Source organism: Coregonus lavaretus (genome assembly GCF_964263955.1).
Source record: "Coregonus lavaretus genome assembly, chromosome: 23".
Classification (NCBI taxonomy): Eukaryota; Metazoa; Chordata; class Actinopteri; order Salmoniformes; family Salmonidae; genus Coregonus; species Coregonus lavaretus.
In genome coordinates this window covers 23,554,485-23,567,780 of record NC_140010.1, presented here as the reverse complement: position 1 = coordinate 23,567,780, position 13,296 = coordinate 23,554,485, and the positions used below count along the sequence as shown (strand labels likewise).

The 13,296-nt window shown below is 41.1% G+C and overlaps 2 protein-coding genes across 4 annotated transcripts; one reads left to right on the top strand and one right to left on the bottom strand.

Moving 5' to 3' along the window:
* Window positions 1–1,907: 1,907 nt before the first annotated feature.
* LOC311099262 (serine/threonine-protein kinase PLK3-like) lies at window positions 1,908–9,762 on the top strand. Of its 2 annotated transcripts, XM_084139962.1 has the most exons (15): window positions 1,908–2,183; window positions 3,055–3,162; window positions 3,283–3,399; window positions 3,501–3,630; window positions 3,842–3,929; window positions 4,031–4,126; window positions 4,404–4,602; window positions 4,947–5,073; window positions 5,177–5,286; window positions 5,834–5,957; window positions 6,278–6,361; window positions 6,464–6,626; window positions 6,775–6,904; window positions 7,122–7,232; window positions 7,372–9,762. In XM_084139962.1, exons 1-15 carry the CDS (start codon window positions 1,977–1,979, stop codon window positions 7,564–7,566), a joined length of 1,989 nt encoding a protein of 662 aa, XP_083996088.1. In that variant the 5' UTR covers window positions 1,908–1,976; the 3' UTR covers window positions 7,567–9,762. The 2 variants fall into 2 exon arrangements, with proteins under 2 accessions (XP_083996088.1, XP_083996087.1); XM_084139961.1 differs by having other exon boundaries at window positions 6,278–6,626.
* Window positions 9,763–9,802: 40 nt separating this feature from the next.
* On the bottom strand, window positions 9,803–13,022 carry dynlt4 (dynein light chain Tctex-type 4). Of its 2 annotated transcripts, none has more exons than XM_084139963.1 (2): window positions 12,891–13,022; window positions 9,803–12,125 (listed from the first exon to the last, which is right to left on the bottom strand). In XM_084139963.1, the coding sequence occupies exon 2, from the start codon at window positions 12,111–12,113 to the stop codon at window positions 11,403–11,405; it is 711 nt and encodes a 236-aa protein (XP_083996089.1). In that variant the 5' UTR covers window positions 12,114–12,125; window positions 12,891–13,022; the 3' UTR covers window positions 9,803–11,402. The 2 variants fall into 2 exon arrangements, with proteins under 2 accessions (XP_083996089.1, XP_083996090.1); XM_084139964.1 differs by having other exon boundaries at window positions 9,803–12,098.
* Between the last annotated feature and the right edge of the window lie 274 nt (window positions 13,023–13,296).

Below are 13,296 nucleotides of genomic sequence, written 5' to 3'. Positions count from 1 at the left end.
CCAAATCATGTCCATTCAATTAAAATGACACAGGTGGACTCCAATCAAAGTTGTAGAAACATCTCAAGGATGATCAATGGAAACAGGATGCACCTGATCTCAATTTCGAGTCTCATAGCAAAGGGTCAGTATACTTATGTAAATAAGGTATTTCTGTTTTTTATTTTTAATACATTTGCAGAAATGTATAAAAACCTGTTTTCGCTTTGTCATTTTGGGGTATTGTGTGTTGATTGATGAGGATTATATATTTTTTGAATCCATTTTAGAATAAGGCTGTAACGTAACAAAATGTGGAAAAAGTCAAGGGGTCTGAATACTTTATGAATCACCCATCAACATTGCACCAGAAAATGTGAAAGTCACTTTTACAGAGAGATAGACTATGCTTTTGTTGTATTACATTGATAAACATTTAAATCCCCTTTTCACTATCTCTTGATCAACTCTTTAAACGTTTTCAGTTGAATATGACGCCATTGTTTCCTATTACAGGTATTTAGTTTTACTTGTAAAATATTTGGATGGGAAGAACCATCTAATGACTATCAATAATCTTCTTTATTATGGTTGAGAGAATGCCAAGAGTGTGCAAAGCTGTCATCAAGGCGAAGGGTGGCTACTTTAAAGAATCTAAAATCTCAAATATATTTTGATTTGTTTAACACTTTTTTGGTTATTACATGATTCCATATGTGTTATTTCATAGTTTTTATGTCCTCACTATTATTCTACAATATAGAAAATAGTAAAAAATAAAGAAAAACCCTTGAATGAGTAGGTGTGGCCAAACTTTTGACTGGTACTGTATACATTTCAGAATAAAATGTAAAAGTTATCCACTCTAAAGAATTGTTTCTAATTCTAGTTTCTGGTTCTGAAATGCAAGCGAAGTGATCAAAGATGCAAACCCCAGAGACATTTACATTAAAAGGGGATTTCTGTTGTTCAAATTACAGGGGGGCTTACTGAGGGGCCAATTATTAGCTGAACCTTTATTAAAAAGAGCAACATTTTATGAATAAATAATGTATTTTATCCCTAAAACAAGGGATCAGCTTTCCAATTGCCAAAAATGCAGTTTTGAACACAGCTTCTCAACATGTCAAACTGAGAAAGGATTATCCTAGGTGTTTCCAGATCCTGTAGTCACCCAGCCACTGATTATTTGGCAATAGCCAAGCACTGGTGAGATGATTCCCTAATCCTTTTCCCTACTGAAATAAATTGGCCTTATATGAATGAAACCGCAGCTGCGCATGTCAGATGGATACAAATTGCACTAGTAGTTCATGCTGAAACCATTCAATGTTTACTCCACCAGGTGGCATCTCGAACCACTTTCCATTCACTGTCAGACATTAAATTAGTTGGCAGCCTCATGTTCAGCCTATAGTGATAATGCCACTAAAGTCAGTATGATAAAATGCTGTTTGTTGATTGCTGTTTTCCATTTTTTTAAGAAACATTTATTACAGTAATTTAATTTCCAAAATACTGGTTACATATTACAGAAGTGAATACATATGTATTTCATCTTGGTATATCATGTTGATATAGAATAAGTGTAACGTGCTCTGATAGAGTTATGTGTTGCTCTGATAATAAAATTTAAAAAAAATCTGTTCAAAAAAATCCCCCCATTCAACAGCAGTGGAATCAATTCAGTCACGTTACTGGATTAATTGTTCATGAATTCATTCAGTATTTCACGCACATGTGAAAAGCACATTTAAGCACATTAATCATTTAAATCATCTTTGATTGAGAAGTATTTCGAGCAAATAGGATTGGTTCATTTCAGTAATGCACCACCTATTCATCCGCCCTCTGTGACGTCAGGGAGAGTTTATATAGCTGAGGAATTTTCTGCGCGGGCATGTCAGACGGATACAAATGATATTTGAGGATACAACAGCGCTGAAAGGATCAATTGTTGAATCAGAGGATTGTTGGACAATATTTATTTTGGATGAATGGATACTGCATGTTTTACCACCTCTCAGCGTATTTCATGTCTCAGGATGAATCCGGATCTAGCCAAACCTTGTCCAGAACGTGAAGTTATTCCTCCTACTAAACCGAACAGGACTAAATCAGAACAAATCAAACCAGAACTCGCCCAGGTGGTGACAGATTCCAAGACAGGAAAATCTTACAGCAAAGGAAAGCTTCTGGGAAAGGTATTATATAAATTTGATGTATGGAATTACATTTCTCACCGAAATCAATTATTTATACCAATTCTGGTGACTATGTGGTCCGATGGTAGTAGTGTAAAGAAATTGGAGATTGCAGCGTCAGTGTTACATTGTCAGTTTTCATTCATTGACATGATTTGTTCCCGGTTGGGTCGCATGTTCTACAAAGCTACAAGTTACACTCCAAATGTGAATGCTTCATTACGGGATAATTACCCCGCGCGGTACTGGCTATGACAAACTTTCTCCCAGCGTCATTCATTCTCTCACGAGTCTAGCTAGATGTGCCCCTCGTGTGCATTAATCTAGGCTACTAGCCCGAATATCGACATTTATTATCTCTTCTGACTGCGGTGGTGGAAATTGGCCCATTGGCTATCATAAAACCAGCCACCGTTCTAATACCACCCGTCATGAGGAGATACATTATTTTGCAAGTGCAATAATACAATCTAACGTACGTGTCATTGGTCATTCATTCGTTTATAGAATGTATTTATTATAAATGCCTCCGTCTGTGCTACTGCATGGGAGAAACAAATCATTGTTAATGTTTGTGAAATGTCGCATTACCCTAATTAGAACAATTAAATGTTATTATAAACAAAATGATGGTGTATTTAACACAGTTGCTAATTAAACAATTTCGAAGGTATTTGATGAAAGGAAAACGTCACAATTATGTACAAGATATATGGTTGGAACATACGTCATTGGACAGGCAATACAAACAGGCAGCCTATTGTGTTGAAAGACAAGCAAAAGCAATATCATTGTGAACAGCATTCATGTTATTTTATGGATAGAAAATAAAGGCTGATGCTGATTTGTAGTGTATTGTTTTTCTTCAAAGGGTGGCTTTGCACGATGCTATGAAATGACAGACCTTTCCAACAAGAAACTGTATGCTGTAAAGGTGATACCACAGAGCAGGGTGTCAAAACCTCATCAGAGGGATAAGGTAAGGAAACATTTGAATGTAAATCTGCAGATTTTAACTTTTTTTTTTTTTTTTCTCAAGGATTGGTCTCTATTCCTACCTATATTCTGGTTAACGGTTTCATTATTATTTTTTCAACAGATAACAAATGAAATCGAGCTTCACAAAACCCTACATCACAAGCATGTGGTTAAGTTCTCCCATCATTTCGAAGACCCAGACAACATCTATATTTTCCTTGAGCTCTGCAGTAGAAAGGTGAGCTGTGCGGCTGCTTTGTTCTGTTGTGGTACAGCTTGTGCAGGCATTCTGAAGGGTGCTCATTGGGTACTGACAAAATTCTCACCTCGTCTTTGCAGTCCCTGGCACACATTTGGAAAGCAAGACACACACTGACAGACCCAGAAGTGCGGTACTACCTCCGGCAGATCATATCTGGGCTGAAGTACCTTCACAATAGGGGCATCCTTCACAGGGATCTCAAATTAGGTATGTAGAGTGATTTGTGGAATAAGATGTATCATCTTGATTATTTTACCACACCATCTATCTCATTCAGTTCAGCTATTTAGAACATCTCAATGGGATATTTAGAATTTGCCATTATTTGGTTGTAGTTTCGTGTCAAAGCGTTTCAGCTGTGTGCCTATTTCTCATGGGAGGCCTGGAAAAATGTACTTGATGAATGTTGCTCTTACAGGCAATTTCTTTGTGAATGAGAACATGGAGTTGCGGTTGGGGGACTTCGGGCTTGCAGCGAAGTTGGAAACAGTTGAGCAGAGGAAGAAGTAAGTCAACTGATGGAATGTGTCCGATCCCGGAATATTCTTGTTTCCTTCTAAGCCAATCCAAGGAATAATGCCTCTAATGCAAACCTGTTTTTCCTCAGAACTATCTGTGGAACACCTAACTACCTTGCACCCGAGGTGTTGAACAGGCAGGGCCATGGAACAGAGTCTGACATCTGGTCACTAGGTTGTGTAATGTAAGTATACTTGAAATGTTTGTCTTGTGGCGTCTGAGTTATGTTGTATTTGACTTAGTGTATATTTGCTGTTGACTTTGATCTACAGTGGACCTACAGCTCTTACTTAGGTACTGAGGTACAGAATTTCACGTATGCAAAAAGTCGTTTTATGGTTATGAGGTAGGCCATTGCTAAGCTAGTTTAGCTTTTATAGTGTTACTCAAATGAAGCTATGTCAATAGTTGAACTCAATTGGCATTGGGGAGACTTACAGATTAATATTTTCTTCAACCAGGTACACACTGATGTGCGGGAACCCTCCCTTTGAAACCCTTGATCTGAAGGAGACGTACAAGTGTATCAAGGAAGTGAAATACAACCTGCCCTCGACCCTGTCTCCTGCGGCTCAGAAGCTTATCTCTGGCATTCTGCAGAAGAACCCCAGCGACCGCCTCACACTGGACCAAATCCTCAACCACCAATTCTTCACAAAAGTACGTGACCAGGCACTGGAATTGGGCTAGAATTTACAGCATTAATGCCCATAGCTTTTTTTACTCATTTGATTACATACATACTACCTTGATTTGTATGTTGAATGGCTTTCCAATTGGTTTGTTATGCTTCTTGATCTTTAGATGAAATGTGGGTACAATTGGAGGGCTCAGCCATGGCTATAAAGTATACTTTCTAAAGAGCAACACTCTGAATAATAGCACATGCCCACTGACTAAAGAGTGAGGTCTCGAGAGGATGGCAGTATTCAGTAAGTGGTTGATTTTTGAAGTGGCGACCTTGCATTTTCCCTGTCCTAAACCTCTTTCTCTCCCTCTCATAGGCGTTCACCCCAGACAAGCTGCCTCCCAGCAGCTGTGTGACAGTGCCAGAGCTCAACCTGCCCAGCCCTGCCAAGAAGTTCTTCACCAAGATGGCCAAGAGTCTTTTTGGCAAGAGAAAATCCAAAGGTAAGCGTTGTGGCAAGTCACAACTGACCTTAAAAAGGCTGCAGCCTAACCTCAGGATTAACCCTAGAATCAGGGTTTAATTTAGCGTGTTTTTGTTTCATAGTGGAGAAGAACCATTGTGAAGAGCGGGAGAGCATCTCCAAGCTTGTGTCCGGCATCGTCAAATGCTCCATTAGTCGCCAGATAAGCTATAAAACAGTTGGTGCCAATGAGGTATGTATTATTTTGCATGTGACAACACATGGTACAGCCAAACTCTTCAATAGCATAGGCTAGATAGTTTATAGCAAAGGCTAGACATGTTTAATTACTTTAAGTATGCAGTTCCTCTTGTTAGCTGAGATGTATTAGCTAAGGACCTAGCTCAGCAAGGGACTGTTATGGGGCAGCCATAGTAGTGAATGTCTCAGAATAGTGTTGTACTGTACTTAGCAGAATCTCATTTTAGCCAGACGATCTATGGGGAGACTGAGTGATGGCTTGACCCCACCTAAAAATATATATATTGGATTCAGGCCTGTGGAATAAATCCTGCAAATGCAATATATATTGGATTCAGGCCTGTGGAATAAATCCTGCACACTGCAAATCCTTGTTCTCACAGCCCCCTGACATCTGTTTCCCTAGCGGTGCTCATTCAATACAACTGCATTTGATTCATGCGTCGTTCTTTGCTTTTTGGGTCAGATTTAAAACTCTTGTAAGGAAGGAAAACCAGTTTTTGTTTCCTGAAGCTCATGAAAGTGGTTTCCTGTTTCAGGCTCCCACTCCCACAGTAGGCCAGCAAGTCAGCTCTGGTCCTCTGGATACTCCAGCTGAGGAGGAGTCCAGGAAGTCAGCAGCATCAGGCTCCTTTAAAGGCACGGTGCCCAGCATTACGGAACGTAAGTCACTACTCTGATTGTTTTGAGTTTAACATCAATCAGCAGTTTTACTGAACATGATCAATGCTTTAAATGTGGATTTGTGCCAATTATAGAGCATCTTAAGATCAAGGACTTTTCCATACCTATACATATCAATTACTGTGAAACAGCCTTTCACTTGTCTTTTTGGTATATCCAAATGAATCACATCTGAAGTGGCTTGAATGCACTGATTGTTTCATAACATCTGAGCTCATGGACCTGACAAGTGTTTGAGTCAGACTTTCACACTGTTGGTGGTGATAAGTTAAACCTCACCCTCTCCTATCTCTCTCCAGCGTGTGAAGATGGCCTTACCCCTGCTGCTGTTGCGGAGTCAGCCATGAAGGTCCTCAACAGCTGTTTGTCTGCCATGCCTGCAGGTGAGCTTTCAGCCTCTCCGCAAGCTAGTATTCATTGTGGCTTTATTATACTGAAATTGTCTTTAAGTAGCCTTCTCTTAATGAGTCTCTCTTCCTCTCCAGCTACAATAAACCCACCTTGTCTCTCCAGACCCAAATCCTTTATCTGGGTCACAAAGTGGGTTGATTATTCCAATAAATATGGCTTTGGCTACCAGCTCTCAAATCAAGACATTGGTGTGCTCTTCAACGAGGGGACACACTTGAGTCTGTGTGATCAGCGCAAGTAAGAGCCCTTTTCAACTCATTTAATAATATTCAAGCAGTTATTGGCCTTATTTTAATGCTTTGACCAAACTGAATTGTGTTTTGTAGCCTTTTGATTGTCTTAAACCGTTGTCTTGTCTAATGTATTTTCATTGTCTTCCCCATAGGACTGTGCATTACTGCATGACCAACAACAAACACTTCACCTTCCAGGCCAGTGCTTTACCAGAGCAGCTCTGCAGCCAGAAGCAGATTGTGGAGCTTATGGCCAACTACATGGAACAGAACCTCATAGAGGTAAGGCATTGGAGAAGGAAGTTATAGGTTGTGTCCCAAATGGTACCCTATTTGCTTTATTGAGCCCTGGTCAAAAGTAGTGCACTACATGGTGAATTGGGTGCCATTTGCGACTCGGACATAGTAATTAGTCATTTTATTTGATCAAGGAATCAGTAATCAGCTTGCAGTTTGCTGTTCTAAGTGGGATTTTAATGTAATGTTTTCTCTCTTACAGGGTGGAGACCTCCACTGTAAAGACCAGCCTCCCTCCCAGCCACCTCTCCTTCTGCAGTGGGTGAAGACCGACCATGCTCTGGTGATGCTCTTCAACAACGGTACACTGCAGGTAAGACCTACTGCTACACTTCTGTCCTTTTGAGTAGCACAATTTTAACTGCAAGACTGTTATACCCCACTCAGTGTAATTATATTGTATACAATTCCCTTTGTCTCATTGTGTGCATTCACCATCCTTTTTCTCCCAGGTGAATTTCTACACTGACCACACCAAGATCATCCTGTGCAAGTCCTCTGACTCCTACCTACTGACCTACATCAGCCGCGAGCGCGTGTCCTACACTTACCTCCTGAGCATGCTGTTAGAGATTGGCTGTTCTGCCGAGCTGCGGCACCGCATGCTCTATGTGGTCCAGCTGCTCGAACACCATGTGGACTCATAATGGACCGGAGTAAGGTGAAGTTTCCCCTAAATGCTGATCTGGGGTCAGTTTTGAATTTCCCCCTCTAATGGTTAAGGTTAGAATTGGGGGAGGGGAAGCTGATACTGGATCTGTACCTAGGGAAGACTTCACCCCAGTGCCATAGCTCCTGGCTCTGTCCACAAGCTTCAACCAATCAACCCACTGCTTTCTGCTTCCACTGGGAGCAAATAACCAGGAGGCTCCGTTGTTAATTCAGGGAGTCCCCCATCTTTGGCTAGTGTCTGGCCTCTTTGGACTATGGTGCAAATCTATCTTTTTCAGTCATTTTTTTTAGAATGAAGCCTATAATTTGACAACCGTATCACACTACTGGCTTGACTCACTTCATGCGCACAAACAACCTGACCCTGTTCTCTCAGTAGATGCGCAGACCTGATTCTGAAAATGGCAGGCTGGGATAACAAGCTGCCAAGTGACCACCCCCATTATGGTTAAAAAGCTGTGCAAAAAGGGGCTCTTTTGCTTTTCACGCTTTGACGTCACTTGCCTTTTGTGATAATTGAGCTTCACTAATTGGTACACAACGGTGTACGGAGGGCAATGAGTGTGACACTATTTGCACAATCTCTTATTATATTTCTTTGGATTGGCAGTCATTTTACCACAAGTTGCTGAATTTCTGTTCCGTTTTTAGCTATAGATACCAAAAGGTCATTTTTACACCTTAACTGCATAATGGGCGATTCATGCCAGCATAGGCCGAAAATATTTTTGGCATCTCAGATTGTTCTGGTAATTCTCACATTGCAACTTCATTGGGAAACAAGTTTTGCGAAAATGCGTAGCCTTTTTAGAACTATACATGCCTCCTGTAAGACCCTATTATGTGAACCGTACATGATACAGACAAGATCTTGGTGTCATTATACTCAGTGTGCTCTAACATGGAGTATGTCTAGATTCTGAAATAAAAATAATCACTTAATTTATGCGACATTAAATATGATCTCAAAAGTACCTGTTTTTGATTTAGCATATTTTTTGACATTGTTTGGAACTATATACTCTTCAAACACATCACATTTCCTGAGTGGGCTCTCTGGTACTTTTAATGGAATTACATATGTCATTATACCAAACACAGCCCTCCTTTTTAGGATTGCACGTTCAGCAAATCACTGTTTGCTGTGTTGGTGGTGCTCATAAAATTGATCATAACTTCAGAATTAGTAGAGACCCCACTCTGGAAATGTGATGTACTTGTATGTGGTGTATTTTGTTCCAAACAATGTCTTAAAATGAACAAAATCAAAAAGGGTACTTTGAGAGATTCATACTAATATGTTTAATGTTGAATAAATTAATGTGAAAATGTTTCAGAATCTAGACATGCTCTGTTAGAGCACACTAAGGAGTATGACACCAAGTTATTTTCTATCATGTACGGTTCGTGGATCGTAAGGTCTTACAGGAGGCATGAATAGGTCTACAAATGGCCACTTTCACCATGTTTTTCTCAAGATACAAATAAAACATCCTTCCGCCCAATGACGTTTCTATGTGAGAAGTGGCAGAACAATCTGAGATGCCAAAAATATTTTCGGCCAACGTTGCCGTGGAATCGCCCTAATATAGATGTTTTTTTTGTTCCGGAATGAATGTGTGCACTCCAGTGGAAAGTGGCTTTGATCAATTAAATTGCTGTTTGGCAAAGGGGATAAAGTGCCTTTTTGAGAAGTCTGTCTATTGTGCAATAACAGCCCTTTTGAATGTCAGGTTGTGGTGGCATGGGAGATGGACTATGGAGGCAAATACTTTTTTACAAGGGATTGGGTAACTTAAAATGTCTGAAGCACTAGTCTCACTACCTGGTATAAGCTTTTGGTATGAGAAACCTGTAATACATATGTCAAATAAATATTGCATTTCGTCATACTGTGCTCATCCCTCTTTGGTTTACCTTGCCCGCCGTCTCTGCCAAGAGTTGTATCCTTAAACTGTGACCTGAGTGCAAGTATTATACAACTTCCAGGTATTGTCTTTTCAAAATCCAACATTGTGAAAGCATCTGCTTTTTCAGAAGATTATTTTTGACAAATGTTCTGTCTATTTATTTTATTTATTCATGTGTAATTGTATGGTCTTGACATGTGATATGATCACTTTATGGACTGTATTTGGGAGAATGTAGTAAAATAAAGTTTATGGAAATCACATTGACCATTTTTGAATTCTTTGACAATTGCTTGACTTTAATCAGAAAATACAATTGTTTGCGCTTTTTTGCCCCATGAGCTTAACATTTGTACAAGAAGCACGATGTTTGACAATGGCGTTGGTGAAATACAATTTAATCCACAAACCAGTGTTTGCTATACACGAGAGTTGACATTCTGGCCCTAGGATCTAGGACTTTATCAGTGTTCATACAGGCGAACTAGCCACTTTCATGCAACAACTTGGATCTATGCTGAACAAAAATATAAATGCAACAATTTCAAAGATTTTAGAGTTATATTTCATATAAGCAAATCGGTCTATTGAAATTTCGTTAGGCCCTAATCTATTGCTTGCACATGACTGGGAATACAGAAATGCATCTGTTGGTCACAGATGCCTTAAAAAAAAAAAAAGTAGGGGTGTGGATCAGTATCTTGTTTGACCATTTGGCTCATGCAGCGTGACACATCTTCGGAGTTGATCAGGCTGTTGATTGTGGAATGTTGTCCCACTCCTTTTCAATGTCTGTGCAAAGTTGCTGGATATTGGCAAGAACTGGAACACGTTGTCGTACACGTCAATCCAGAGCATCCCAAACATGCTCAATGGGTGACATGTTCGGTGATTTATGCAGGCCATGGAAGAACTGGGATATTTTCAGCTTCCAGGAATTGTGTATAGATCCTTGCGACATGGGGCTGTGCATTATCATACTAAAACATGAGGTGATGGCAGTGGATGAATGGCACGACAATGGGCCTCTGGATCTCGTCACAGTATCTCTATGCATTCAAATTGCCATTGATAAAATGCAATTGTGTTTGCCTATAGCTTATGCCTGCCCATACCATAACCCCACTGCCACCGTGGGGCACGCTGTTCATAATGTTGACATCAGCTAACCACGACGCCATACTCCCTGACCAAAAAAAAAAAAAAAACTCTGGTCTGATGAAACCAAGATTTAACTCTTTGGCCTGAATGCCAAGCGTCACATCTGTCTGCCATCTGCCCGGTACAGTTGAAACTGGGATTTATCGGTGAAGAGCATACTTCCCCAGCGTGCCAGTGGCCATCGAAGGTGATCATTTGCCCGCTGAAGTCGGTTACTACGCCGAACTGCAGTCAGGTCAAGACCCTGGTGAGGACGACGTGCACGCAGATGAGCTTCCCTGAGACGGTTTCTGACAGTTTCTTTAAAACAATGTTTCTGGAGGCTTATGAAATAAACAGATTCTCTGGCAACAGTTCTGGTGGACATTCCTGCAGTCAGCATGCTAATTGCACGCTCCCTCAAAACTTCACATTTGTGGCAATGTGTTGTGTGACAAAACTGCACATTTTAGTGGCCTTTTATTGTCCCCAGCACAAGGTGCACCTGTGTAACGATCATGCTTTTTAATCAGCTTCTTGATATGCCACACCTATCAGGTGGATGGATTAACTTGGCAAAGGAGAAATGCTCACTAACAAGGATGTCAACAAATTTGTGCAAAACATTTGAGAGAAATAATCCTTTTGTGCCTATGAAACATTTCTGGGATAATGTATTTCAGCTCATGAAACATGGGATCATCACTTTACATGTTGCGTTTATATTTTTGTTCAGTATAGTTGTTGCCAGTGCGTATGACTCACTCACAATAAACCCCATGGACTATGACCAAGGTGAAAAGAGAATGGTTTTGGAACATTGCAACTGCAAAGTCATCATGTTGTGAGTCCCAAAGACAGCGACTGGCCACTCGTAGACCCTGGTTCCTCTTCTGCCCCACCACCACCTGACACACCAGCTTGTACCGCGGAGGACTGATCTCTTTCACTTTACTCTTCACCATGTCTGACAGAATCTGGCTAAGATGGCTGCCTGAGGCTGCGTTATAGCTGGCCCCATCCAAATAACTATCCAACATGGCTTGCACAAGCTTCTGTACCTTACTGGCTTTAAAAAGACAGCCATTCTCTGGTTCAGTCTTATAGGTGTTCTCTAGCTGGACAGGCTGATGGAGGGGCAACCCAGAGAAACTGACCCGACTGCCCTGAAGCCAACCGCCAAAAGAAAAGCGCTTGGTCAGGGCGACCAAGTCCCGGCGTATGAAAGGGGAGTTAGGGTTGCTGACATTGGGGCTCCTGGATGAGGACTTGATAGGGGGGAAGCCCCTCGGGAGTAGAGGAGGGTGCCTGGGATGCAGCTGCTGCTGTTGGTCCCTGGACAGGGAGCTGCGGAAGATGGAGATGGAGCCTTGGCGGCTCTGGCGAAGCCTCTGGGAGCCCCATGGTTCCATGGCCTGCTGGTGACACTGGGCCAGAGTCTCCTGGGAGAGAGGGGGCTGCTGGGTCGTCATTTCGAGCCAAACCTGAAAGAGGGCACTGTACTGTACAAGGATGCAGTTGGTTGCCGGTGCATTCATTTAATCACATTCACTTACATCACTGTCATTTGCCAGAGGAATCAATCTGTCTTGAACTATGGATTTTTATAGTGCTGACCTAAGTCTTGTCTATCATGTTAGTAAACATCTCCCTTTCTGCATGTGGAGAATGAAAATAGCCTTTACATCAACTGTAAATAAGACACAAAGAACACCATGTGACCAGTTCTTTCTGAATTTACATAATCCACAGCATTTTGGTTCACGTAATTGGCTGTCCTAAATTTAACCCTTTTGCTGATTCCATCCAACCCTAATACCCTCATGAGAGTTCCTATCAGCATCAGCATGATGGCTAAAATACCGTCATTTACAATTTCCACTCGTGTTTATCAGTAGCTTTAAATAACATATATAAAGCTAGGTATGTGAGATTAAGGTCAACTATTCAAAGGACAAGCGCTGAAGCATACAATAGTATGTGAGAAAATGTGCTCTTTAAACAAACCAAAGGGAAATAGTTTCAACATACAGTATGACGTCATGGGGAAAATATGTTTACTTAAAAAACGAGTTATGTTGCATGTCCGTCACACTAGATACAATCACATTATGTAACCTACAACCTTCCTCTTCTTCAAATGAGTCAACCATGTAGCCAGTAGCAAACAGTGGCTATACCACACCCCCAGAAATGACAAAATACTGTGACCACAACAAATAACGACAGTAATATTAGTCTAACCTTACCTTTTAAAATCACCGGAGAGACTACTGTATGATGATAAACTCTCCCGTAAAAGCTTGGTGACTCAGACACCCGCTCCTGTGCATGCTAAGGAAAGTTATCAGGCGAGCACTGGCCAACCCACCAACAGGAGTTTTACTAGTTTGGTTTCTCTAGCAAGCCACTGTGGGTAAATTATTGTCTTGAATGCCAGTGCAGGTCAGCAAATACAACAGGCTGAGAGCTAAGCAATCATTCCCTGGGAGAGATGTGCAGTCTCTGGCTTACTGCCACGTCCTCTGCTGTTGTCATGGCAAATTGTTTTCTTCAACCTGAACAGTGACCTTCTGAATCAATGGGCTTGTCTGTGTTTGCTGTCCTTGCAATCATTCAATTAAGCAATAGAAATACAAATGGATGAATACGACA

What these genes read in the sequence shown, in the direction of transcription:
- LOC311099262 (XM_084139961.1), top strand. Translation starts at nt 1,977, where the DNA reads ATGGATACTGCATGTTTTACCACCTCTCAGCGTATTTCATGTCTCAGG. An exon ending in TGGTCACTAGGTTGTGTAAT is followed by an intron (nt 4,127 to 4,403) that starts GTAAGTATACTT and finishes TTCTTCAACCAG; the next exon opens with GTACACACTGATGTGCGGGA. An exon ending in ACCACCAATTCTTCACAAAA is followed by an intron (nt 4,603 to 4,946) that starts GTACGTGACCAG and finishes TCCCTCTCATAG; the next exon opens with GCGTTCACCCCAGACAAGCT.
- dynlt4 (XM_084139963.1), bottom strand. Translation starts at nt 12,113, where the DNA reads ATGACGACCCAGCAGCCCCCTCTCTCCCAGGAGACTCTGGCCCAGTGT.